The 27,328-nt window shown below is 46.5% G+C and overlaps 1 protein-coding gene across 4 annotated transcripts in view; it reads right to left on the bottom strand.

Annotated features, from left to right (window-relative positions):
* Positions 1-1,412: 1,412 nt before the first annotated feature.
* Positions 1,413-27,328, bottom strand: part of bcl11b (BAF chromatin remodeling complex subunit BCL11B) — a 180,897-nt gene continuing 154,981 nt past the window's right edge. For 2 of the 4 annotated variants that reach the window (XM_033027687.1, XM_033027688.1), the window contains exons 3-4: positions 7,833-9,720; positions 1,413-6,424 (exon numbers count right to left, since the gene is read on the bottom strand). In XM_033027687.1, the coding sequence (XP_032883578.1) occupies positions 6,409-6,424; positions 7,833-9,720 (1,904 nt within the window). In that variant the 3' untranslated portion in view covers positions 1,413-6,408. Of the gene's footprint in view, positions 9,721-27,328 lie in introns of all 4 variants that reach the window. The other 2 variants (XM_033027685.1, XM_033027686.1) reach the window with 1 other exon arrangement.

Here is a 27,328-nt window from a genome sequence, read left to right as displayed (position 1 = left end):
AATATGACCTGCCTTTCTGCACCTTGTTCCACGCTGACTGTCCTTATTTCCACTCTACGCTTTCCTGTCTCTATCTCCAGGAGGAAAAAAAAAATGGTTTTGATTTAAATATGTTTCTGGTCAATTAAATGTTTTTGATGAGTAGAAACAAGGAACTGCAGAAGCTGTTTTACACAAGAGAACACAAAGTGCTGGAGTAACTCAGCGGGTCACCAAACATCTCTGGAGAACATGAGTGGCTGACATTTCCGGTGCTAGGGACCCTTAAGAAAGAGTCCCGACCCGAAACATCAGCGATTCGATTTCTCCAAAGATGTTGCCTGACACACTGAGTTACTCCAGCATTTTGTCCTTGAATGTTTTAATGAGTCATAGTCATAGAATCATATCACATGGAAACAGGCCCTTCAGTCCAACGCCCACACCGACTAACATGTCCAATCTACATTAGTCTCACCTGCCTGCGTTTGGCCCATATCCTTCTAAACCTGTCCTATCCATGTACCCGTCTAATTGCTTCTTAAATGTTGCAATAGTCCCTGCTTCAACGACCTCCTCTGGCAGCTCGTTCCATACACCCACCACCCTTTGTGTGAAAAAGTCACCCCTCAGATCCCTATTAAAAGTTTCCCAATGTGGAAGAAGCCTGCCTCAGCCATTTACAAAAGATTACAAGGTATTCCAGTTCCTTGGTCATGATTCTGCTAATCATCTCTTTGGGCATTACCTCACTGGCTGGCACCTTCCCTCGCTGGTTCATAACTGGGTAAGGATGCATTGCTGCCACTGTTCATGTTGCCAGATATTTAATGGCTTCCAACTCAAGGCACGATTAAGCTTCCCTTCCAGGTAGAGCAATCCCCTTCCATGGGGTATCTGAAGACTTTATTCTGCTTTTCATCACATCACCCAAATCTGTGTAATTATGGTCAAATTAAATCCCTCATAACATTCTTAGATCGCTTTCCAATACAGAACCTACCCATGGGCAATAGAAATTGACAGGAAGGCAAAATACAGTAATATCCAGCCCCTTCCGTATCCTCTTGAAAAGGCTCAGCTGTTTTCTGTCATGCTCAGAATAGACTGAGGTTGGAGGGGGAAATAAGTGACGATCATTTTAATTCATTTTTGTTAGGAAATAAAGGGATCATCGCAATAAGTAGACACAGTCCTTTTTTTTTTTATATATAAATATAAGCAGTCAAGTTCTTTTATTAGAAAACCTTGGATAAACTGGAGCCAAGGGATATGAAGTAAAAACACAACAGTATAACAAAAAAAAGGGACAGCTGTCTACCGAAAAATAAAGGAAAAACCAAAACGATTTTGTTTTGTGAATGGATAAATGTACCACACCGAGTTTTGTGCGTGCTCCAACTGAAGAATGAACTTTACTCAAAAGATACGAGTTGGGCTTGACAAGGTTCTTTATTAAAAGATGGTTAAAATAAAAAATAAAAAACACGGTCTGCTGTCTAATCCCCAATGATAAGTCACATTATGCCTTTGACCGAGAACAGACAGATAACCTATAAAACAAAACTGATCCTCACTGGCCCAGCCCATGGATGGGGGTGGGCTGTTAGGTCTTTGCCAGGTGCCACAGTGAATTTCTCAGCAGTTTCATTATCTTTTCTAGTGCTGTCTGGCATTTTTGTCTCACTCTGAATCGATTGTGCTTGACTCGACCTGTCGTACCATCAGTTGTACAGGTGCTAACTGGTAAGCATACACCGTTGAACTCATGTTACGGAAATGGGGAAAAAATAGGCAGAAAAGGTAAAAGTTTGAAGATTGTAAAGATAACTTCTGATTTATTTTTTTTCACTTGAAAATGGGACAAACATTTTGGATGAGTGTATGAGTGAAATGGTAGACACAAGCTGAAAACAGTGTGGCTTAGGAAAGGGCTTGATTTTGTACAGAAAACAGAACAATAAATATTTCACAAAGCCAAGCTGATGTGACCTCTGGTCAACACTTCAACATAAAAAAAAGGATAAAGTGCATCTGTTTTAAACAGAGCACAACACAAGCAATAATAAATAGTTCAAACCTGTAGTATAAGACCAAATCTCAAGTTACAATAAAAAGCTCTAAATACAGAAATAGAAAAAAAGCTAATAAAATATTTGCCTTGCCATTACAAATAGGTCCAACTCAAGTGGCATTGATTTGCTTTGCATTTTAAGTACAACTCTTAAAATTACAACAGCACCATTAAAGTGTTTGGTCATGATAAAAAAACAAGCTATGGACTGTACTCGACAGAGGCAGGATGAAACATAAGTTCTTGAACTTTGAATGTTTTAATCAGAGTTTTTGTTTCTCTTAAATCTCCAAACAGGGACGTTCATGGTGCTCAGGCTAGTGGTAAATGGCAGCTGGGGGGGGGGGGGGGGGGGGGGGGGGTCTTACCTGGTGACGCACTATGGCATAAACTGTTAATGGCCTGAACATTAACCAGAGATGGGCAACGTCACATAATTAAATGGTACCATGTTAAAGGAGTAACCACTGATGCTCAAAGTGATCTGATATCAAATGGTCGCTGGACCGGGAGGGGGGGGGGGGGGTTAATATCTGCACGAGAAAACAAGCCCAGTATTTTTGAAAAACAAGTTTGCCAAGTTCAGGGAAGCAGCTATTTAAAGTTCTCTGCTGGAAGTCATTGTGCAATCACCATTGCTCAGTTCAAAGGTGCCTCAATTCCCAGGTAATGGCATCTGACACTTTCAACAGGTGCTTCCTTCTGCACCTGTAGTACATCCTCAACTCTGGTCAATGATGAGAAATGACAACCTGGGTGAATACCAGAGGTCTGCCCTCTGTGTGTACACCCACATGCCATATCTAGAGAGGGCCATATGTGGGAACAGGTGAATTCTTGGTCACTGCCCAGATGAATGCCTCCTTCCCTCTGTGTCGGCTGAGAAGGCAGTGCCTTGGAAAGGGTCTGTGACGCAACGCCACATTAATTTCCTAACATCCCTTCAGTGGCAGATCACAAGAGGCACTTGTCTTTCCTACATGCTCAGCTCACGCCCGTTCCCCAAATCCTTTTAAGTGGACTTTGCTTGATGATGCAACAAGCAAACACTGCCACTTTATATTGAAAAATAAACCCCTTGGCGTAGTGGAGGGGATAACAGATATGAATCAATTTTTATCACTTCCAGTCCTCTCTTTTACTACAGTGCATGGGACATTGAAAGGTCTAACAATGATTGTATTTTTGCCGCAGGTGAGTTATGTGAAAATGGCACGATGACTCTCTAAATAGTTCAGGTTCTCCAACACCGGACTGTCCTGGGAAAACATAGGTCAATGTGCCAGAGAAGGTGGCAGAAGGCCTTTTAGTGGATGGAGAGGGAAGGCTCCACAGATGGTAACATTGAAACACTGTTTACAGTTTGGCCAAGTGACAGAGTTGGCACCATTACCTGGGCTGTTCCAAAGCAATCGAGGTGTAGCTTGCAGACTAGGAGAACTGATTCTAGCCCCCGGGTTCGGAATGGCATTGACCCTTATTCCGTCTCATTGAGCTGCCTGTACTGGATGGGATCGTGCAGTGGGGAAGTAAGGGCATCCTTGAGAATAATGACCGTTTCCAGTAGCTTTAAAACTGGGGCACATGAGCGTCCTTTCACCTCGTAAAATAAAATAAAATCATGCAACACCATCAACGGCTGACATAATCGACTCCAATTGGCAATAGTTGCAGAATAGCAGGTATGCACGGAAACCTCAACGGCTTTGTACATTTTTATTTACAGAAAATGCAATCATTTGGCTAAGTAACAAACCTACTAAGAACTGGCCACTTAACGTCACTTAGCCTTGTAAGTAACCGAAAATGCAAGGAGGTTGATAAATGCTGCTCACACCTTCAAATCGTGGAGGACTAACGTTTCAGAACTTGAAGTATTACATTTACCTAATGTGCCAATTACGTGCTCAGAATGGTTTGTCTCCCTGTTTTTAGTGCAAATTTCAAAGTGTCAAAATACAAATGGTTTCATCCCACCTCTTTGCTATTATCATTACAAAATGTTGAGGAACTGTGGAATGTGAAATTAGAAGTGAATGTTAACACAGGAAACCAAATGGCAGCTTAGATCGACACATACTTGCACCTGCCTCATTGGTTTTACACAGCAGCAGACCAAGGAGGCCCAAAACCCAAATCCCCATGGAAACGTTGGACTCAACAGTGCCATGCACACAACATGGATGCATCAGGGACAAAAAAAAAGAAAAGAAAAATGCAGAACTATTGAAGGTAGGTCCGCTGTTGGTGAATGCAGTATATATTCACTTCCACTTTTGATGGTTTCTACCATTAGTGACATCTAGTGGTTTCTAATACTGCACAAATCAATGAGCTAATCATTGATTTTACTTCAAGAAAGAACTGTCCACATATTTTACAAAACAAATAAAGGGCAAAAATGCATCCAACATAAGGAAACTTTGTCCCTGTGGACATACACCTGCTCAGCATGTACACGACATTGACTCATCCATCGTCTTCCATGCCACACACTGAGTGATCCTTAAAGCAGTGCCAGGTGCAACAAGTTTTGGTCTTTGTTCGGTTGGATTTACATTGATCTAACTCTGACCACAACAGATCGAATCAGAGTGTGTGTGTGAACAGGGAGAGCGAAGGCTGCAAATCACAAAGGAAAAAAAACGCAAAACAGACTGGCAAAAACTGTAAACCATGCATATCCACCAATGTGGAAAGTCGGGCGGTGATGGGGACGGGGAACTGTACAACTGAAAATCAAATTATCAGTGACCAGCAATGCATTTCCTAATTCCATTTTGTTATTTTTTTTAAACAAAAGGTCGTTACACGACCTTTTTTTCTCCTGTACAATAAGATTTCAGAACATACAAATTATTTTTGCACTATTTTTATCCTGCCAAAATTAAAAAAATATATTATGGCAGCTTGTGTGTTTTTTTTTCTTCTAATCCACTACCAAAAAAAAGGTACTTTTCGTTTTTGTTGTACCTTTAAAAGGACAAGCAAACAGTTAAAAAATACAAGCTCCTGTATAAATACAGCAAGTGCCTACACTATTATGAACCAATACCAAGTAACCATTCCAGAGAAACAGAGGGAAAAAGTACAGGTCAGGAATGTGATTTTAAGCAAAGCAATTACATGAATATGCACTCTTCTACTAATTTTTTTTCTTGCCTACATATGGTAGCAGTAATCGTCCTTCCCAATACAAGTTCTATACAATTTTTGAAAAAAGATAAAACACTCAAGGCAAAAAAGTCTACTAAAACTGATAGTCAATTAGACTTTACAATTACAGTGACAAGAACAATTTTAGACCCACAAATTTACTGCAACAATTTCCATTTTTGAAAAAAAAAAAAAAGTTATTTTTTTTTTGTTTTTTTTCCTCTCCATTTTGTAAAATGCCCAGGCATTCTCCATTATTACAAATACTGGTACACTTTTACAGTGATCAAGAAACTGTAATATATATATTAAACCCCGTCACCAGTTGATTCAGATAACCAATATACACATGGCCATAATGGCACCCATGTATTTACGAAGCAAACTTCGGAAAAAAAACCTCTTGATCATTCAACAAACACGCACGCACGCACACACAATATTTTTTTTTTTTGTTTTTTTTTCCACTCTTGTAGATATTCAATACTGTAAACTTATTCGAGACTGAGTGCACTAAATTCTGTTCAGAACCAAAAAAAAAATAAGGAGTAGCCATTGTTCCTGATGAGTAACTGTCTTTATGTTCTTGTTGGGATTCTGGAGGCATCGTTTATTTTACTATTGAGCTTTGCTACAGTGGGCTCCCCACAGTTTAAGCAGCGTCCTGCAGTATCAATTGATGAGCATAGAACGACAGACTTCAGACAGCTCATCAGACTTTCCGTAGTTGATTAGCTGGGTGGGGTGGGGGTTATTGGGTTAACTGGGGGCAAGGGATGATGCCACATCTTCACCAACTTGTAGCGACTGGCGTGAAGATCCGCTGATTGTTTATATTTTGTTTGTCTATAAATTCTGGATTGTTGGTGCATGTTGAACTCTAGAATCTAATGACGTACATCTTTCTCTTTGTTGTGTGATTTTTTTCCTCTCTTCTTCAAATCAGTACTTTTGTTTTAAACTTCACAAAAAGTGGTTTTGCATTTGTCTCAGAGACTCATTAGGAAGATCAAATATTCAAGGCACTCATGTCAAATTGAATGGCAGTATAAAAACTGTCAACTGACATTAACATTTTTTTAATATAGTGCCAGTATTGTGAATGCTACTCTAAGCAACACTGACACTTTAATCTCAGTTGTTCCCTAATGTATATCATAACCCTTTTTGGACCATAGATTTCCCATAGTTTTTCTTGTTCAGAAGTCGCAGTTTCTATAATTAAAAAAACAAATATGTTAAGGTGCGGGTTCAAAAAAAGGAAATATCTCAGGTACAAATTTAGCTCTTTAAAACACAATGGCCAAAGACCATCCATCTCCTGTTGGCAAAATACCTGTGCATTTCTGCAATAATGCTTATCGCATACAATCAAGCACAGATGTTTTGATAGGCATTGGCAATAATGCACTTCTGACTTTGCTCGATTTACGTTTGCTATGCATTTTACTCACTAGTTAGTAACACAAACTGAAAGACCGTTATTGCTTAGGTTAAGTTTCTGGCCGGTATCATTGGGCACGAGAGAGAAAGTTGCCTCTCTCATCTGCCTGCTCCTTTTCTTTCATCCTCATTCAACTCGGTTTAGTTTTAGCCAAGGATCATTGGCGAAAATTGGCAGCGGCAGTTCCAGACTCCAGTGGATGGCAAGATCTGTGCTACATTTCGAACCCAGTTTTTTTGAAACGACTAGTTAAGTGCTACGATTAGGATTGTGATCCGCTGAGGCATCTCCCTTCTTTTAAAACAGAAACCATTTTTATCTTTTATAAATGATTTTTCTTTTGTGCAAATCCAATCTGTCTCACCCCAAACAAACCCCTCCCTTGATGAAACCAAAAGAAAAATTAAAAGAATCAACAAACGCGGCTTCTATCCAAGAAATTACTGTGTTAACTATTCAATTCCAAATAAGCAGCGGCCCCAGAGAAGGGTTATTTCTACAGATCTGCACTTCAAAATGCAAGTAATCTCAGGTTTCCGTTTTTTCCTTAAAAAAGAGGGTAAAATCAAAAGGGATACCCTAACAAAAAATCAAAACAAAGAACGAAAAAATAAAAGAAAAAGTACCTGCACATGATACTTGAAAAAATATTTAAAACAAATAAATACAGAAATTATTGCACAGTAGAAAAGGCTCAATATTATTTTACTGCCTCTACATCACCCTCTGATTTGATTGAGCTTCTCAGACACAAATTATACCTTGAAAATTAAGTGCCACAGGAGGCACTCGGGGCTGACTTTTTTCTCAGTTGGCAATTAATTAAGCTTTTACAATTGAAAAAAAAAAGGTTTTTTTTGTGCGTGTATGTGTGTGTGTGTGTGTGTGTGTGTGTTTTGTGTGTTTTATTATATAACCAAGTCCTTTTTTTTTTTTTGTGGGGTTTGTTTTTGTGTGTGTTGTGTGTGTGTGTGTGTGTGTTTTGTGTGTTTTGTGTGTGTGTGTGTGTGTGTTTTTTTGCCTTATATAATTTCTAAAAAAAAAACTTTCAAGGAGCTTTAGCTTCTTTCTGCTTGTTCGATTTTAACGTCACTCGTCAGCAAGTGTTCTCCGTGCCACTTTTTCATGTGTTTCTCGAGGGTGCTGTAAACGCTGAAGGGCATTTGACAAATGTCGCACCTGTAAACCTCCTTGCCGATCTGGCCGTGCGTTTTCATGTGGCGGGTCAGCTTGCTGCTCTGGGCGCAGGCATAGTTGCAGAGCTCGCACTTGTAAGGCCGCTCGCCCGTGTGGCTCCGGCGGTGCACTGTCAAGTTGCTGCAGTTTTTGAACACTTTGCCGCAGTACTCGCAGGTGTCGCTCCGGCGGCCTTCCTTCGAGCTCGGCCGGCCGGGGCCCGGGCACGATCCCGACCCCATGTGGGGGGTGCTGCCGCTGCTCGCCGTCCCGCTTCGCCCCGACAGGCCGCCGTCCAACATGTCGCCGGGCGGAGTGGAGAACCTCAGGCTGCCGTTCTCCGACGAATGCTCCGACGAGGTGCCGAAGGGCGACTGCCTGGAGTCGCCGAAACCCAGGAAAGGATCTTTCATGAAGTGCCGGGAGGCAGCGTAGCCCACCAGCCACTGCGAGTAAACGTTTTCTGAGGGGATCAAGGGCGTGGCGGAGGACAGGTCGAGGTCTTTCTCCATCTTGATCCTCTTGGCCGAGGCGATGGAGGAGGGCGACGGGCTGGCGATGAGCGGAGGCTTCCGGGGCAGCAGCATGGGGAAGGCCTCGGGGGGCGGCCCGAAGCCTCGGCCGTTGACCGCGCCCTCCTCGCCGGGCCTCTCCATCTCGCCGGCCACCGAGTCTTCGTCGCCCGTGTCCCTCTGGCCGTCGGACGAGCGCTTGGAGAAGATGGCGCGCTTCTGCACGTCGCCGTAGTGCTGGATGGCGCGGAGGCCCACGTTCTCCATCACCTTGCCCAGCACGCAGTGCTGCTGCTGCTTGTCGTTCACCGGCAGCTTGAAGCCATTCTCCCGGTTGCGGCTCAGCTCCGAGTCCATACTGAAGCTCGACTCGGGCCGGCTCTCGTTCTCCAGCTCTTCCTCTTCCTCCTCCTCCTCCTCCTCCTCCTCCTCTTCGTTCTCGTTCATGAAGCCCGAGCCGCCGCCGCCGCCTGCCTTAAGGCCGCAGCCCTCGCCGCCGGCGTGCTCGCTGGTGCCCGGCTCCGGCGAGCTGGTGGCGGACAAGCCGTCGTCCGACCTGCCCGCCATCTTGTGCACGTGGGTCTTCATGTGGCGCTTCAGCTTGCTGGCCTGCGAGCAGGCGTGGTCGCACAGCTGGCACTTGTAGGGCTTCTCGCCCGTGTGGCTTCGCCTGTGGACGATCAGGTTGCTCTGGAACTTGAAGGTCTTGCCGCAGAACTCGCACGACTTGGTCTTGGCTTGAGACTGCGGCGGGGTGGTGCTGCTGGGTGGCATGGGCGGCAGCGGGGGGGTGCTCAGGAAGGGCGACTTGGGGCTGGGCTGGAAGGGCTGGAGCAGGCGGTGCATAGGGTTGTGGCGGCTGGGCGACAGGGGCGGCGTGGAACTGTTGTTCCCTGCCAGTTCCCGGAGCCTCCTGGAGAAGTCCATGGTCTGGGACTCGATGCCCAGCGGGTGGTTTAAACGCATTACTCTGTCGAAGGCACTGTGATGCTGGGATACCAAGCCCATTTCGTCGGCACTAAGGCGGTCCAAGCGATGGGGGTCTAGGTGATGCCGAGGGGGCGGGCTGAAGATGGGGGGAGTGTTGGGCAGGCGTCCGTCGCCGAAGCCCGGGTGCTCCTGGAGGATGGGCCCCGTCATCCGCAGCAGGTTGAAAGGGTTGTTCTCGCCCAGGAAGGTGGTGAGTGGCGACTGCGAGATGGGGTCCGGGCCCAGGGAGGGAGGAAGGCCAATCCGTGGAGTTAGGGGACTGTTGGACGGGTGGGTCTCCAAGTAAATGCGGAATCCGTGCGTGTTCTGTGCGTGTTGGAGCAGGAACCAGGCGCTCATGAAAGGCTGCTTGCAAGTTGTGCAAATGTAGCTTGAAGGCTCGTCTTTACCTGCGAGAAAAACAAAGAAAGAGCTGGTTAAAATAATCTCGCCGCTCTAACTTTGGTTTAGTTTACATTCACAGCAATGGAAGCCGGCCCTTCGGCCGACCAAGTCAACGCCAATCAGCCATCACTCATTCCACTTTCACATCCAGGGCAGTTTGCAGAGGACAATTAACCTACACAACCGCCTGTCCTTCGAATGTGGGAGGAAACCGGAGCACCGGGAGGAAACCCACGCAGGTCACAGGACATACAAGTTCCACACGGGCCGCACCTGAGGTCCGGATTGAACCAGGGGCCTCTGGCACTGTGAGGCAGCAGCTTCACCACTCTGCCGCTTATGTGAAACTTGCTTTTACATTGCAGCTGAATGTAGAAAAATCCCTCCGAGAATCGTCATCAGGCGCCCGAGGGGTCTGATGGAGAGGAAAAGGAATTGGGAGGTTGAGGGGAAGATATTCTGGAGTTGGTGGATGAAGGGGTGATTGCCCAGTGAAATCTGGGGATGGACAAGAGTGGAGGGGGGTGGGGGGCACAAGGGGCTGTCGGCTTAACGAGCTGGCAGAAATAGTGTGCGGTGAATGGCACGGAGAGGTCATGAGCAATGGGGAACAGATCTTGGATCTGTTGTTGGCCGGTGAGCACAGCTGGAGGTGAGTCAAGGACCTGGACTGAACACAAAGCGCTGGAAGAAAACTCAGGCAGCATGACGGAGAATAATCGGACAGGAGTGGGTTTTGAATCGGGACCCTTCTTCGGACCGATCGGAAGTGAGTCAGGACCTGGAGTGAGTTAGGAAACCAGCCCTAAGATCAGAGTCACCGGGAGACAACCTCACCTTTCTTGAGAGGTTCGTCCTGTTCTCACAACTGTGGTTGCTATGACTACTGGTCCGTGGGGGAAATTCCAGGGATGGGGAGTGGGTTGGGGTCAGACAGGGGAGTTCACACAGATCGTGGAGAGCTTCCTCAATTATCTGCCCCTTTCAATTAAATGGTTTGGGATGGCGTAGGGAAGGGCATAGGGGGTAATAACATGCCCAGACTCAGTTTGTGGAGTGTGCCTTAAGATTTTAGAGATACAGCGGAAACAGGCCCTTCGGCTCACCGGGTCCACGCCACCCAACGATTACCCCGTCCACCAACACTATCCTACACACTACGGACAATTTTACCAAAGCCAATTAACCTACAGATTGGCACAAAATGCTGGAGTAACTCAGCGTGTCAGACAACATCTGTGTAGAAAAGGAATAGGTGACGTTTCGGGTGGCTGGCCTTCTTCAGACTACATCCTACCAACCTGTACGTGTTTGCAAGAGATGAGGCTTCACTAATTAGAATTCGATAAATGCGTCAGAAAACATTTGCAGGGTTAAGAGACGTGGAGAGGGTGAGTGAGTGTGTGGAGAGCTGTGAAAAAGCTGCCAGAGGCAGGAGGGGCTGAATGGCCTGCTTCGCATGCAGCGGGCACCTGATGCAGGTAAGGCATGCTCTGGCTGAAAACTGTGGGCATGGATGAGATGTGCCTGGACTTTTAACACCATCGGGTTCAGGGGACGGAAAGAGAAACAGTGAGTGCAGTCGCTCTCATCACTTCTACATTTCAATGAAAGTCAATTTTCTATTAGTTTGATCTAATGCTGTGACAGAATCAATTATAATACGCAGACATCCAAAAGCTATTTTCAATAATTAGCAAACAAAGCATGGACTGAATAAGATAGCATTATCGTCCCTGGTGAATGAACATAAACCATAGACCTCCAACACTAACAGAGGTTACCAGTTAAGACCAGTTAGCCCTCCACTTATCAGCCGCACTCTGAACATTTCAATTCACAGCAGGCACGCATGCATTACTCTCTCTGCAGCCAGTACTGAGAAGGGAAGCAAAAGTGAAGGCTTCCTAATGCAGAGTATCTTTGTTCTGGTTTTTAAATTTCAAAAATATACTTTATTCACAAAAATTATCAAGAAATATTTTTTAAATGGGACACGGCTTTCTTTGCATTCATGGTATTGATCGGTCTATACATTCTCAACAGCGGCCCGGACCCTGGCCACTGAATGCTGACCAAAATCTTGGCCTTCTCGTTGACTGTGCTTCAGAACTCTCATCAGCCACTTTCTTTTAGTTTAGAGTCACAGAGTCATACATACAGTGTGGAAACAGGCCCAACTTGCCCACCTTGATCAGTGTGTTGCATCTACACCAGTCCCACCTGCCTGCGTTGGGCCCATATCCCAACGTGCCCACGCCGACCAACATGTCGCATCTACACCAGTCCCACCTGCCTGCGTTGGGCCCATATCCCAACGTGCCCACGCCGACCAACATGTCGCATCTACACCAGTCCCACCTGCCTGCGTTTGTGCCCGTATCCCTCTAAACCTCTCCTATCCATGTCAGTCAGACCAAGGAACTGATTGTGGACTTTGGAAGAGGAAGGATGACCCACAAACCTGTCTATATCGATGGGTCAAATTTCTGGCCGTGCATATGTCTAAAGATCTTTCCTGGACCCAGCACACTGATGCAGTTATAAAGATTGCGGAGATTGGCTATGTCAGAGAGGGCTCGCACTTCTACAAGCGTAGAGTAGAGAGGATAATGACTGGTTGCACCACGGCTTGCTTCGGCTACTTGAACGCTCGGGAATGAAGAAGACTGCGTATAGTGGTGAACACTGCCAAATCTATCACGGGTCCTGACCTCCCCAACATCTAAGGGACTTGCAGGAGTCACTGCCTTAAAAAGGCAGCCAACATCATCAGAGACCCACACCACCCTGGCCACACGCTCATTTCACTCCTGGCTTCGGGATGAAGATATAGAAGTCTGAAAACTGCCCCACTAGATGATTTTGTTAGGCGACTGTCATAGTTGTAGCAAGTCGCCTAAAAACCGGCGTCTGGGCTAATGGGCCTGTCCCACTTAGGCGACTACGACAATGGAATTCACCGGTCAACACCGGCGACAACCTACGTCACCTGGCGACAAGCTATACCATCCTGGCACCAACCTATGACAGCACCTACGTTAGGAGAAGACAAGCTACGATAAGCCCACAGTCGCCGAAAAGCTTTGAACATTTCAAAATCCAGGGGCGACCAGAAAAACGCTACGACTCTTCGGCGACTGAGGAGGCGACTCACGACCATACAGGCGACACCCCGGCAACAGCTTAGTCGCCTAAAAAATCGCCTAAGTGGGACAAGCCCTTAACGTCCAGGTTCAGGAACAGCTTCCTCCCTACAGCCATCAGGCTATTAAACACTACTACCTCCAAATAACCTCTGAACTACATAGACTTGGGGGCATTGGTTTTGTCTTTTTGCAGTATTGTTTTTATGTGTACATGTGTGCGTACTGATCTTTTTTTTCCTTCGTTATGTTGTTTACAGAGTTCTCTTGTGCTGCTGCAAGTAAGAATTTCATTGTTCTGCCTGGGACATATGAGAATAAAACGCTCTTGTCTAAATGTTTCTTAAACATTGCGACGGTTAATTTAGTTTCATTTTGTTTCGTTTATTATTGTCACTGGTACAGTGAAAAGCCTTGGCTGTGTGTTATCCAGTCAAAGAAAAGACCATACATGATCTTTAATCCTAGGTTTCATTCTGCCAAATGTGCCCTCTGGACCGCACTGTGTTTTTGGTTGCTCAAAGTCAGGGGCCATTTTAAAATGATTTGCATTTTTAGTGCACCTTTCTTGTCTTCAAGGCACTCAATGAACTTATCAGAAAGTGGGTATTCCTTTGCAGGGTATTCCTTGACTCACAAACATTTAATTAATAGTTTTTAGCTGTAATGCCATTGTTTCTTCTGGGGACAGGACTTTGATTAACGATTCTCCCAGTGTTTGGAAAAAGGACCACCCATTGCTTGATAGTTTAGTTTAGGGACAGAGCACGCAAACAGGCCCTTCTGCCCACCAAGTCCAAGCCGACCATCGATCATCCATTCACAGTAGTTCTAGGATAGCACACTTTCTTTCTCATTCACTCCCTACACACCAGGGGCAATTTACAGAGGTCAGTTCACCCATAACCCCACACGTGGGAGCAAGCCGGAGGAAACCCACACGGTCACGGGGAGAACATGCAAACTCCACACAGACAACACCTGAGGCCAGGATCTAACCCAGGTCTCCGGCACCGGCTACCAGCTGTGCCACCCTGGGGAGAGGGCTACGTGAGGATCAGTGTGATAGTGTCCCATTAAATACTCAATTTTGGCCAGATGCAGCTATTAATTCCCGCATTCTTCTTTAAAACAGCTTCATGCTGTATTTTTTATTTTGGCAACCCTGGAAAAGCAACACATCTTCTAGAGCAGCCCCCCCACCCCCTCCACGTGGCACTGGGGTCTTGATTTACTGTGGTCGAGGCCGCCTACGTGGGATTTGAACCCACGACTCAGCATGCTGCCTGACCAAGGCTGCGGCTAATGCCACCGTGACTAGGGGTTGCCCCCCCCCCCCCCCCTGAGGGATTTTGCTGGAGGATTAAGAAGCGAGCAGACCCAGGGCACAGCTTGCGACACAGGAACAGGCCCGCTGACTGACTGGAGCTGCAAACGCTCGCAGCCCCTGCCTGGATTAGCGCACGTCATCCGTGCGAGTGCCTGGGTCTCTGGAGCTCCTGCTGCCAGCGCGACGTTAATACTGTCCACCCGGCTCGTCTCCGTCACGCAGGGCCTGTGAGGAGTTCCCGGGAGTGGCATTCCATCCATTTAATGAGCAGCCTCATCCTTCACCTTGGGTTTTTACCTACTTTTCCTGGCTTTAAATTAATCAATTAATCAGAGACAGCTGTTCAATTAGACTTCTAAAAATGTACAGGAGATCTCTACAGCCATTTCCATATGGTGCCTGATGAGGGGAACTTTAATGACCTGCGCACTGCTGCTCAGCTCATTGAAGAGTGCCATTAATGTTTTTTCATTAAGGCTGTCCCAGTACGTTGTGTTAATATGATAGCCTCATTCTTTATCTTACACTGGCAGAAATTAACCCTCGCCACCACTAAGTTACACACAGCTTCAATGAGACGAGGAGGCCTAGCCTCCTCTCTCCGCCTCTCCCCACCCCAGCGCCCAGCCACGATAGGCGTGCGCTCACCAGGTTATGTGTCAAAATATGACACCAAGAACAATTAATTTGTTGGCCTGAGAACTTCTCTCGGGTTGGAGCTTGGCCCAAGAGAAAGAAAGACTGTGGATTTGAGGGGAGGAGGTACATCCACGGAGAGGCAGTGGGATGAGACAGAGATGGAGATCAGGCCTCTGTTGAACACACCGTCCATTGTTTAATCCCTCCGCGGGCAATAACATTAATGATCAGCTGCCGCGTGTAATGGGCGTCTGATTCGAAAATTGCGTCAACACCTAATATCGGACAATAACGTGCCAAAGTCAGTCAGAACCGTTTTCCCAGGGTGGACATTGTCAAAGAGTACAGGTTCTCCTCAACTTACAATGGGGTTACGTTCCCAGAAACCCACCGTAAATCGAAAATATCGTATATGTCGAAAATGCACCTAACCTACCAAACATACTCTCTCTTCTGATAAGGCTCGAGAATAGTGGGAACGTCGGCACGCTCTTTTAGCGTATCGGTGAGACTGCTGCGGCTCGCTGCCGCTGGCCAGCACGACGAGAGAGTATCGTACCGCATGTCGCTAGCCCGGGAAAAGGTCAAAATTCAAAATTCAAAGTACGGTTTCCACTGAATGCGTATCGCTTTTCCACCGTCGTAAAGTCGAAATATCGTAAGTCGACGCATCGTATGTCGAGGAGCATCTGGAAAGGGCATAGCTTTAAGGTGAGAGGAGCAGAGATTAAAGGGAGACACAAAGTTTCGGAGTAACTCAGCAGGTCATGCAGCATCTCTGGAGAGAAGGAATAGATGACTCAAGGGTTTGAGAGGTTGTGCAGGCTAGGACTTTTATTGATTTGAGCGCAGGTCGATGAGGGGTTGATCGTATAAAGGTGTACAAAATTATGAGAGGAATAGATCAGGTAGACGCGTAGAGTCTTTTGACCAGAGTAGGGGAGTCGAGAACCAGAGGGCATAGGTTTAAGGTGTGGGGGGGGGGAAACATCTATTAAGAACCTGATGGGTGACTTTTTCCACACAAAGGGTGGTGGGTGTATGGAATTAGCTGCCGGAGGAGGTAGTTGACCCAGGTACTATTCGCAACGTTTAAGAGGCATTTAGACAGGTACATGGATGGGACAGGTTTATAGACAATAGACAATAGGTGCAGGAGTAGGCCATTTGGCCCTTCGAGCCAGCACCGCCATTCAATGTGATCATGGCTGATCATCCCCAATCAGTACCCCGTTCCTGCCTTCTCCCCATATCCCCTGACTCCACTATCTTTAAGAGCACTATCCAGCTCTCTCTTGAAAGTAACCAGAGAACCAGCCTCCACAGAGAATTCCACACACTCACAACTCTCTGTGAGAAAAAGTGTTTCCTTGTCTCCGTTCTAAATGGCTTACCCCTTATTCTTAAACTGTGGCCCCTGGTTCTGGACTCCCCCAACATCGGGAACATGTTTCCTGCCTCTAGCGTGTCCAAACCCTTAATAATCTTATATGTTTCAATAAGATATCCTCTCATCCTTCTAAACTCCAGAGTGTACAAGCCCAGCCGCTCCATTCTCTCAGCATATGACACTCCCGCCATCCTGGGAATTAACCTTGTAAACCTACGCTGTATTCCCTCAATAGCAAAAATGTCCTTCCTCACATTAGGGGACCAAACCTGCACACAATACACAAGGGATATGGGCGGAATGCAGGCAGATGGAACTAGTGTAGATGGGGCACAATGGCCGGCGTGGGCAAGTTGGGCCAAAGGGCCTGTTTCCACACTCTATGAACACACAGTCTTGTCACTATAACTGTTGGAGGGGCAAACTTACAATGTACACAAAGTGAACAAAGTTTTGATATCCTCTCACTGACCCTAGCGAGTCTTGTGGCCTCGAGCCAGCATCCTCACAAAGATGCCTTGAAACTTTTCCAGCCAACTTCACTCGCAGCAGCCTTTCAGCACAGTGTCCGCAACATATCCGTGCAGTTCAACCACCCCTACGGAGAAAAACAATGCTTTGCATTGTGAATCTCTTGTCATTTGAAAAGCATGTCCTTGGCACTCAGCCACGGGGGCTGGGAGAGACTATTCGGGCAATCAATCTCTTAGTGGATTTCACTGAATTTAACACTAACACCTCCTCCCCCCCCCTATTTTCATCATACCCCTCCTCTTCCTGCTTCACAAGAATGGCATCTTGCTAAGTAACCATTTGTTTTCATGTCTTTTTCTCTCCTGTTATTCTCTTCTCCATTACTCCTTCCACAATTCTCCCCACTATTGCGCCCCATTGTTAAATTTTGTAGCTCCCATTTGCTTTGCAACTAACGTGACATAAAGGGGGGGAGATGCACACTTCTCTGCAGAAACCACGGAATCAGAGAGAAAAAGAAAGAGAGAGAGAGAAAGAAAGAGAGAGGGGGGAGGGAAAGGGATGGGGAGAGAAGAGGAGGGAGAGATAGAGGGGGAGAGAGAGAGGGGGAGAGAGAGAGAAAAGGGAGATGGGAGAGAATGGGTGAGGAAGAGGGTAGAGAGCGAGTGAGGGAGAGGTGAATACAGAGATTGAAGAGGGGGAGAGAGAGGAGGGAGGGAGGGAGAAAGGGTGAGAGTCAGAGCGAGATGGGGACAGGGTGAGAAGGAAAGGGATGAAAGAGAGAGAATGAACAGACAAGTGAACAGGAGGGATAAATCTTGTGAGTGAGCTCGGTTTGACATCCCTTTACTGTGTCCACAACAAATTTCACTAAAACTGTTGCTGCTCGGGCCCAATCAACATTATAGCAACTCATTCAAATCAAAAATGCTCCAATATCCAGATCTGCGTGCATGCATGTATGAAGTCGGCTGTGAGCACTGTGCCAAGAAGGAAGATGCCTCATTTCGTTTGAAGTAATGACCCAAGAGGCCAATTGAAATCTAATCTTTAAACTTTAGAGATACGGGGCAGAAACAGGCCCTTCGGCCCACCATGTCCATGCTGACCAGCGATCCCTTGCACACACTAACACTATCCTACATACCAGGGACAATGTTACCAAAGCCAATCAGGCCGCAAACCTGCATGGCTTTGTAGTCCAGGGCACCCTGTAGAAAACCCACGCGGTCACCCAGGGAGAACATACAAACTCCGTACAGACAGCACCCGTAGTCAGGATCGATCCCGGATCTTTGGCGCTGTGAGGCAGCAACTTTACCGCCGCGCCACTGTGCCACCCTCAGCCGCACTTCCCTACCTCCTCCCAATTCCCCCAGTTGACTATCTCCTTGGGATTCCGCATCTTCTTGGGTACCAAATGATCTCTGCTCATCTGCCACCCACCCGGCAACAAATCCCAGCGGGCCAACTCATTGACACAAATCAGCAGCAGGCACTTGGGGATGGGTAACAAAATGCTGCCCAACGCAGCCCTGCCCACTGTCCGTCCTATGGATGAATATAGTGGCGGCGCAGACACGAGAGACTGCAGATGCTGGTATCTTGAGCAGAACGCACAATGCCGGAGAAATCTGGGCGATCACGGTGGCGCAGCGGTAGAGTTGCTGCCTTACAGCGAATGCAGCGCCGGAGACCCGGGTTCGATCTGCACGGAGTTTGTACGTTCTCCCCGTGTCCTGCGTGGGTTTTCTCCGAGATCTTCAGTTTCCTCCCACACTCCAAAGACGTACAGGTTTTTAGGTTAATTAGGTTGGTAAATGTAAAGAAAAAATTGTCCCTAGTGGGTGTAGGATAGTGTTAATGTGCGGGGATCGCTGGTCGGCGCGGTTCCGGTGGGGGCCTGTTTCCGCGCTGTATCTCTAAACTAAACTAAAAACAAAGTATAATTGGCTCCTGGGTCCTACAAAGCAATTGCGATTTTGAAACCCATGAAAGCCACGTTAAAACGCAGCAACCTTTCATGCTCAGGTCCAACTCAGTATGGTACGCAATGTCCTCGACACCTAATGCAATCCACTTCTTGATGTGCAGGAAGGATCTGCAAATGCTGGTTTACACTGAAGATAGACAAAATGTTGGAGTAACTCAACGAGTCAGGCAGCATCGCCAGAGTAAAGGAATAGGTGACGTTTCAGGTCGAGACCTTTCTTCAGGCTGGAGCCAATTGTAGACTAATTGGCTTGTTAACGTAGAAAACTTGTCCCTTGTGTGGAGGATAGTGTTAGTGTGTGGGGGTTTCTGGTCGGCGCGGACTCCTTGGGCCGAAGGGCCTGTTTCCACGCTGTATCTCTAAGCTAGACTAAAGTAAAAGTATAGCACGGGGCCCACAATGCCTGTGCTGACCCTGAAGCCAATGTAAACGGCACACTGTGTGCACATACGGTATCTGTTCCCCAATTCCCTGCCTGTTCACGTATCTGCCTGACTGCCTCTTAAATGTTGCTATTGAGAAGGCAGCTGGTGACAAGCAGCAAGAAATTAAGGATAATTTTAATGGCTGAAGCAATTTGAAAATTTTAACCCTCGAGAATTTCTAGCCAAAGGCTGTGCAGTGAATCCACAGAAAACTTTTTGGAAAATATTTTGATCAAAGCGCGACCCTGAGTCAGGATATGATATTGCGTGACTTGGAAGGTTCTTGGAGTTGATGCTGTTCCAAGTGCCTGCTCTCCCTGTCCCAGGCTGTAGAATGCCATTTTTCCTTATCCTGTCTTTCTAATCCAGCATCCTAAATGAAGCACACCACCGAGTGTTTCATCTCTAGTTTAGTTTATTGTCACGTGTACCGAGGTACAGTGAAAAACCTTTGTTGCGTGCTAAGTGTTGACAGGTGGAGAGGGTTTCTCTGTCGCTGTCTACCTGTCATGGATTCCAATAATCCCATAAAGATCTGATAGATCAGGTCCGGGTGACTTCCACAATGTGATCTTTTGCACTCAACCTCATTAATCTGGTATGGATTATAATACAACAACTTCAAAGGACAATGCATTTACCGCCCAATGCATTGACAGGTGAGCTAAGATGATATACACTGGATAAAATCAGTGATGGACCAAACAGGCCCAGGCTTTCTCCCATCTCATAGTTCTCTCAACAGAGAAAGAGGCCCTTTGTCTTAACGGTCTTATGCGGAGCAGACTCGATGGGCCGAATGGCCTAATTCTGCTCCTATGTCTTGTGATCTTATCAAATCTATGCTGACTCTTAGAGCATTCCCATTCCTCTGCTTGTTCTTCGACAATTCTCTCGCATACCGTCTCCAGCTCCCTCTATTCTCATGCACATTCCTTCACTTAAGGAATTAGTTATGGTGGCCAGTACTGTGGATGGCACGGTGGTGCAGAGGTGGAGCTGCTGCCTTACAGCGCCAGAGATCCTGGCCACGGTTGCTGCCTGTATGGAGTTTGTACGCTCTCCCGTGTGACTGCGTGGGTTTTCTCCGGGTGCTCCGGTTTCCTCCCACACTCCAAAGATGCACAGGTTTTCAAAACATTCTTCTGTTCATTTTTGGTGACGTTTTAATTTACCGCCCCCCCCCCACTCTCTCTCTCACTCTCTGGCTCTGGGAGGTATCAATTGAATACAAATGGAAGAAAATCCAGCAGTATTGTACATAGAGCCGGCTTAAATCACATCTGAATGTAAAGCCCGCTGAGGGAAAACAGGTAAATTGGCAGAACACAAATGGGAAATGGGAGCAAAAATCCCTTGGATTTAAACTGGGAGATTGCCTTATTCCATTAGCACTGAGCTGTGTCTCTGCTACCGCGCTAAAACAAGTTCCTCTAAGGTCGGGCAGATCCTCCGATCGAGGAACTGGGATACAGGACAATTGCATTCGCTTGAGAAAAAAAAAATCTGCAAAGCCCCATCTCGTGAATCCAAACAAACACACAAACTCAATCTCGGTGCAGGTTTGTGAAACACACGGCAACGAGCCGAAACTCTCGGGAAACCTTGCAGAACCGTTCAGTGTCTCGGCCACAGGACACCACAGCAGTGCGACCTGCCAGGAATAAATATGTTTTATTTTATAACGTGAAAACAATAACTGATATCACAGCGTGTGCTGTGTTTAGCTCAACAATGCGCGGTTATCAGCTGATGAGATTTCATAAAATCAATCTGAGAATGGCTAATTGAAAACCTCAGATTGTTAACAGTTATGTTTTCCATTAGCCCCTTTCGCTGTAAATCTACGCAAACCTCCAGACTAATCCCCCGAGTCAATGTACAGACAGTATTTTAATTTTAATGGAGTTATGCGGAGCATACATTTAGCAACTAAGTGGTAATTGACATTACACAGACACAGTCTCAGAGCCACATTATATAGGTTAGCAAATGCAGAGGGGAGTCATTAATAGGGCACGGCAAACAAATGATAATGTATGTATGCAGTGGTGAATGATGTGATGTTGAGAGTGTTGGGTCTTGGGGGATTTATAAAACAGGGAAAAATGGCAACTGCACAAGTAAATTTGTCTCATTTGTCTATTAAATTAAAGGTCAGCCTCCTGACCTGAAACACAATAAAATATTGTAACTTCAGAGTTGGTGCTTCCCTCCGTCTGAGACCCAGCCCCTTTTTCTCAGTTCCATTCACTTGGTGGCTTTCCTGTCTCCTGCTCGGGGGGCCAGCGAGATCCATGGGGGCATCAGCTCGCCAGCACGTTTTATTCCCTGAAGGGGGCATCGAGGCGTTATAGAGGGGGGGGGGGCAGCTTTCATTCACCTCCTTTCCCAACCCTCCCCTCCGCGGCAGGGCGGCGCGGCACGTGAAGGGGTTGGCCCCCATGACTCTAGCTCACACTTGATTTACGTTCGAGTCAAAGGGTGGGTGGGTGTGTGAGAGAGAACAAGCAGAGGAGATTTACGATGATGTTGCCGGGCCTGAGCTACAGGGAGAGTATGAGCAGGCTAAGACTCTACGCCTTGGAGCGCAGGAGGATGAGGCGTGAACTTACCGAGGTTTACAAAATCATGAGAGGAATTTATGAGGTAATCGCACAGTCTTTTGCCCCACAGGAGGGGAATTGAGAAGCAGAGGACACAGGTTTAAGCTGAGTGGGGGAGCTAACTGTTTACAATCTACATGTAGTCTTTTACCCAGATTAAGGCAACCAAGAATCAGAGGACACAGGTTTAAGGGAAAGATTTAATAGGAACCCGAGGGGTAACTTTTTTACACAAAGATTGGTATGTTTATGGAACGTGCTGCCGGAGCAGGTAGTTGAAGCAGGCACTATCATATTGTTTAAGAGACATTTCGACAGGATAGGATAGGTTTAGTGGGATATGGGGTAAGTGCGGGCAGGTGGGACTCCTGTAGATGGGGAAATATTGGTTGGCGTGGGCAAGTTGGGCCGGAGGGCCTGTATCCACGCTGCGTAGAATTAATATGAATAGGCAAGATTTAGTACAAACTGAGGGGCAACCTTATCACACAGCGGGTGGTGGGTATATGGAGCAAGCTGCCGAGGAGGCACTTGAGGCAGAAACAAGAACATTTAAAAGGCACTTGCGACAGGTACTTGGATAGGAAAGGTTTAGAAGGATATAGGTCAAACACAGACAAATAGGGACCAGCGTAGATGGGGCATCTTGGTCCGCATGGACGAGTTGGGCCAGAGGGCCTGTTTCCGTGCTGTACGAGCATAAGGAATAGGAGTAGAATTAGGCCATTCGGCCCATCAAGTCTACTCCGCCATTCAATCATGGCTGATCTATCTCTCCCTCCGAACTCCATTCTACCTTCTCCCCATAACCACTGACACCTGTACCAACCAATAATCTATCTATCTCTCTTAAAAAATATCCACTGTCTTGGCCTCCCCAGCCTTCTGTGGCAAAGAATTCCACACACTCACCACCCTCTAACTAAAGAAATTCCTCCTCATCTCCTTCCGAAAAGAACGTCCTTTAATTCTAAATGTATGTCTCTCTATGACCCTATGTACATTATAAGTATTGCTTGGAATCCAATAAAGGCCTTAGACCTGCCATGTACTTTGTGCCTCAATTCTACCACCTGCAATTCTTTTTCCCCTTAACGCATATTGAATCTTCCCTGGACTCAAATGGTTATTAATTGCAAAAATGTAAATCCAACAGCAAGTGATCCAACCAAAACAGTGAAAGGGACTAGATGACGTTACCAATCAACACTGCTCTCACAGTAATAGACAGATCATTTGTTACCCTTCAAAAGATCCAAGACGTTCTGGACGGTGAAAGGTGTCCTTGCTTTACTGGCAATCATCACCCTTCAGAAATTTGTTTTAGCAAGGAACGTTATGCAGTCGATTGTCAATTATAAGAGACAGTTGAGTGCCAGACCACAGTGAGTTCTGCATAACTTCATCCAGTCTTACACTCTCGGAGTGGATACTAGTAACCAGAAAGTAGATGTCCAGAGTCCAGGCCTTGTGGTTCACCTTCTACCCCAAGCCCTCGGTAACACTAATACTCCTTCAAAAAGAAGAGTCTCGATGCGAAACGTCACCTATTCCTTTTCCCCAGAGATGCTGCCTGTCCAGCTGAGCTACTGGGCGTGCACATCTCTGAAGATCTTTCCTGGTCCGAGAACACTGATGCAATTATTAAGAAAGCTCATCAGCGCCTCTACTTCCTGAGAAGATTACGGAGAGTCGGTATGTCAAGGAGGACTCTCTCTAACTTCTACAGGTGCACAGTAGAGAGCATGCTGACCGGTTGCATCGTGGCTTGGTTCGGCAACTTGAGCGCCCTGGAGAGGAAAATAATGCAGAAAGTAGTAAACACTGCCCAGTCCATCATCGGCTCTGACCTTCCTTCCATCGAGGGGATTTATCGCAGTCGCTGCCTCAAAAAGGTTGGCAGCATCATCAAAGACCCACACCATCCTGGCCACACACTCATCTCCCTGCTACCTTCAGATAGAAGGTACAGGAGCCTGAAGACTACAACGACCAGGTTCAGGAATAACTACTTCCCCACAGCCATCAGGCTATTAAACCTGGCTCGGACAAAACTCTGATTATTAATAACCCATTATCTGTTATTTGCACTTTATCTGTTTATTTATTCATGTGTGTATATATTTATATGATGGTATATGGACACACTGATCTGTTCTGTAGTCATGCCTACTATGTTCTGTTGTGCTGAAATAAGCAAGAATGTCATTGTCCTATCAGGGACACATGACAATAAACTCGCTTGAATCTTGAATCTACTCCAGCATTTTGTGTCTGTCTTCAGTGTAAACCAGCATCTGCAGTTCCTTCCTACAGAGTAAGTGTTGTCGTGGTCACCTCTGGATACTCCACCAAGTCCGACTCTTGATCAAATACTCTGGGTGGACAGTCAGAACTTTTTTCCCCAGGATGGAAAAATCAAATACTAGAGAAAAGACACAAAGTGCTGGAGTAACTCAGCGGGTCAGGCAGCATCCCTGAAGACTATGTATAGGTGAAGTTTCGGGTCTGGCCCCTTCTTCATTCTGAAAAAGGATCCCAGCCTGAAACGTTACCTATCCATTTTCTCCAGAGATGCTTCCTGACCACTGAGTTACTCCAGCACTTTGTGTGGTTTTTTTGTTGTAGTAAACCAGCATCTGCAGTTCCTTGTTTCTACATGTAGTAGAGGGCACAGTTTTAAGGTGGGAGGAGCAAAATTTAAAGGAAATGTGCAGGGCAAGATTTTTATTACTGAGGGAGGTGAGTGCCTGGAAGGTGACAGGTGAGGATGGTGGAGACTGAAGCCGTAGTAGCATTTAAGAGGTGTCAGGGGTTATGGGGAGAAGGTACAGTCGGAGAATGGGGTTGAGAGGGGAAGATAGATCAGCCACGACTGAATGGTGGAGTAGACTTAGAAACATAGAAAATAGGTGCAGGAGGATGCCATTCGGCCCATGATTCATTGTGATCATGGGTGATCGTCCCCTATCAATAACCCGTGACTGCCTTCTCCCCATATCCCTTTATTCCACTAGCCCCTAGAACTCTATCTAACTCTCTCTTAAATCCATCCAGTGACTTGGCTTCCACTGCCCTCTGTGGCAGGGAATTCCACAATTCACAACTCTCTGGGTGAAAACGTTTTTTCTCATCTCAGTCTTAAATGGCCTCCCCTTTATTCTAAGACTGTGGCCCCAGGTTCTGGACTCGCCCAACATTGGGAATATTTTTCCTGCATCTAGCTTGTCCAGTCCTTTTATAATTGTATATGTTTCTATAAGATCCCACCTCATCCTTCTAAATTCCAGTGAATACAAGCTTAGTCTTTTCAATCTTTCCTCATATGACAGTCCCGCCATCCCAGGGATCAATCCCGTGAACCTACGCTGCACTGCCTCAATCACAAGGATGTCCTTCCTCAAATTAGGAGACCAAAACTGGACACAATACTCCAGATGTGGTCTCACCAGAGCCCCATACAACTGCAGAAGAACCTCTTTACTCCTATACTGAAATCCTCTTGATGGGCCAAATGGCCTAATTCTGCTCCTACAACTCATGAACGTTTGGAGAGGCACTTGGTATGCAGGGAATGGAGGGATAAGGATTACATGTAGGCAGATAAGACTTAATCTTGGCATCATGCTCAGTACAGACATTGTGGGCTGAAGGGCCTGCTCCTGTGCTATATCATGACTCAGATTGCTTATCTGAGTCATGTTACTTGACTCCCTGGCTTGTTTGTATTTTATTGAGACTAAACCGAGACCAAAGAATACCATGTTGTGGGCAATTGGTGCATCACACTAAGTTCAATATCTGCTGGCCAAACTAGCAATCACCGTGTCCAGTGAAAGAATGAAAAGGCGACAATTAAAGTTAATTTAATTAAAATTGCCCTCTCCTTCACCACCCCCTGAAGCATTCCAGTAGCACTCACAGTGGCTGAGCAGGTATCGCTGATATCTAGTCACTGGGAGAGACCATTCATCCCATTAGTCTCCATGCTAGCAAAGGATGAAACAACTGGACATATATTTTTTGCATTTCTGAACTTGCTTTTCACAAGGTCGAAGTACAGACTCTGGAGCTACACCGCAGCAACAATAGACAATAGGTGCAGGAGTAGGCCATTGGCCCTTCCAGCCAGCACCACCACTCACTGTGATCATGGCTGATCATCCCCAATCAGTACCCCATTCCTGCCTTCTCCGCATATAGATACATAGAAAATAGGTGCAGGAGTAGGCCATTCGGCCCTTCGAGCCTGCACCGCCATTCAATATGATCATGGCTGATCATCCAACTCAGTATCCCGTACCTGCCTTCTCTCCATACCCCTGATCCCTTTAGCCACAAGGGCCACATCTAACTCCCTCTTAAATATAGCCAATGAACTGGCCTCAACTACCCTCTGTGGCAGAGAGTTCCAGAGATTCACCACTCTCTGTGTGAAAATGTTTCTTCTCATCTCGGTCCTAAAGGATTTCCCCCTTATCCTTAAGCTGTGACCCCTTGTCCTGGACTTCCCCAACATCGGGAACAATCTTCCTGCATCTAGCCTGTCCAACCCCTTAAGAATTTTGTAAGTTTCTATAAGATCCCCTCCTATAAGATCCAGCGGATATCCCCTGACTCCACTATCTTTAAGAGTTCTATCTAACTCTCTCTTGAAACAGGGCCCTTCGGCCCACCGAGTCCACGCAGACCAGTGATGACCCCGTACAGTAGCACCATCCTACATACGAGGGACAATTTACAATTTTTACCAAAGTCAGTTGAACTAAAAACCTGTATGTGTTTGGAGGAAACCGGAGCACCCGGAGAAAGCCCACGTGGTCACACAGGGAAAGTACCAACTCCGTACAGACAGCACCCTCCACGATTCTACTATTCACCTTTACAAGAGAGAGAATTAACAGCTTTAACTTACACACCTGCACGTCTGTAGGATGAGGTGAGGAAACCCACGCAGTCACAGGGAGAAGGTGCAAACTCCACACAGATCGCACACATAGTCAGGATGGAACCCGGGTCCCTGGCGCTGTAAGGCAGCAGGTCTACCACTGCGTCACTGTGTACTGCCAGATTCCAATGTGCAGTGTATCTGGAGAGGTGTAGATGTAGATACCAGTCTGAAGTAACTCACTTTAACACTGGAAGAAAGTTATTAAAAATGGGTCTCTATTTCTCGAGGAGCAGCATTCCTTTCAAATTGCTTTCCACGTACATTGGTGGCGGGAAACTTGGAACTCTTTAACCGCAGAGGTTACTGCAAAGATGCATATAGAGGAGAGTGTAAGCAGCAACAAATTCAGTGTTGGATCGTTGCTTACTTCAATCCTTAGGACAGCTGCTTCCTGATGCACACGTTAAAATGTAGCCAGTGTGAAGGTCCTCGAGGTGACTTCAAACCGACTGTACAGCCAAACACGCACATTGAACAAGGGAAGCCTAATGAAGCAAGTTAGAGTTCAATGGCATGAATAATGGATGTGAAGCCCAGGATATTCACAGGAGGTAGAAACGTTAGGGCATTTCTAACCGACTTTGTGCTGACTTTTAGCCCCTGCTGGATACAATCCCTTTATAGAACAGTGGGGGCCGTATGTGGCTCTTGTGTGTGTA

The sequence above is a fragment of the Amblyraja radiata genome, chromosome 9 (genome assembly GCF_010909765.2).
Source record: "Amblyraja radiata isolate CabotCenter1 chromosome 9, sAmbRad1.1.pri, whole genome shotgun sequence".
In the NCBI taxonomy this organism is placed as follows: Eukaryota; Metazoa; Chordata; class Chondrichthyes; order Rajiformes; family Rajidae; genus Amblyraja; species Amblyraja radiata.
This window is presented reverse-complemented; position numbering and strand designations above follow the sequence as displayed.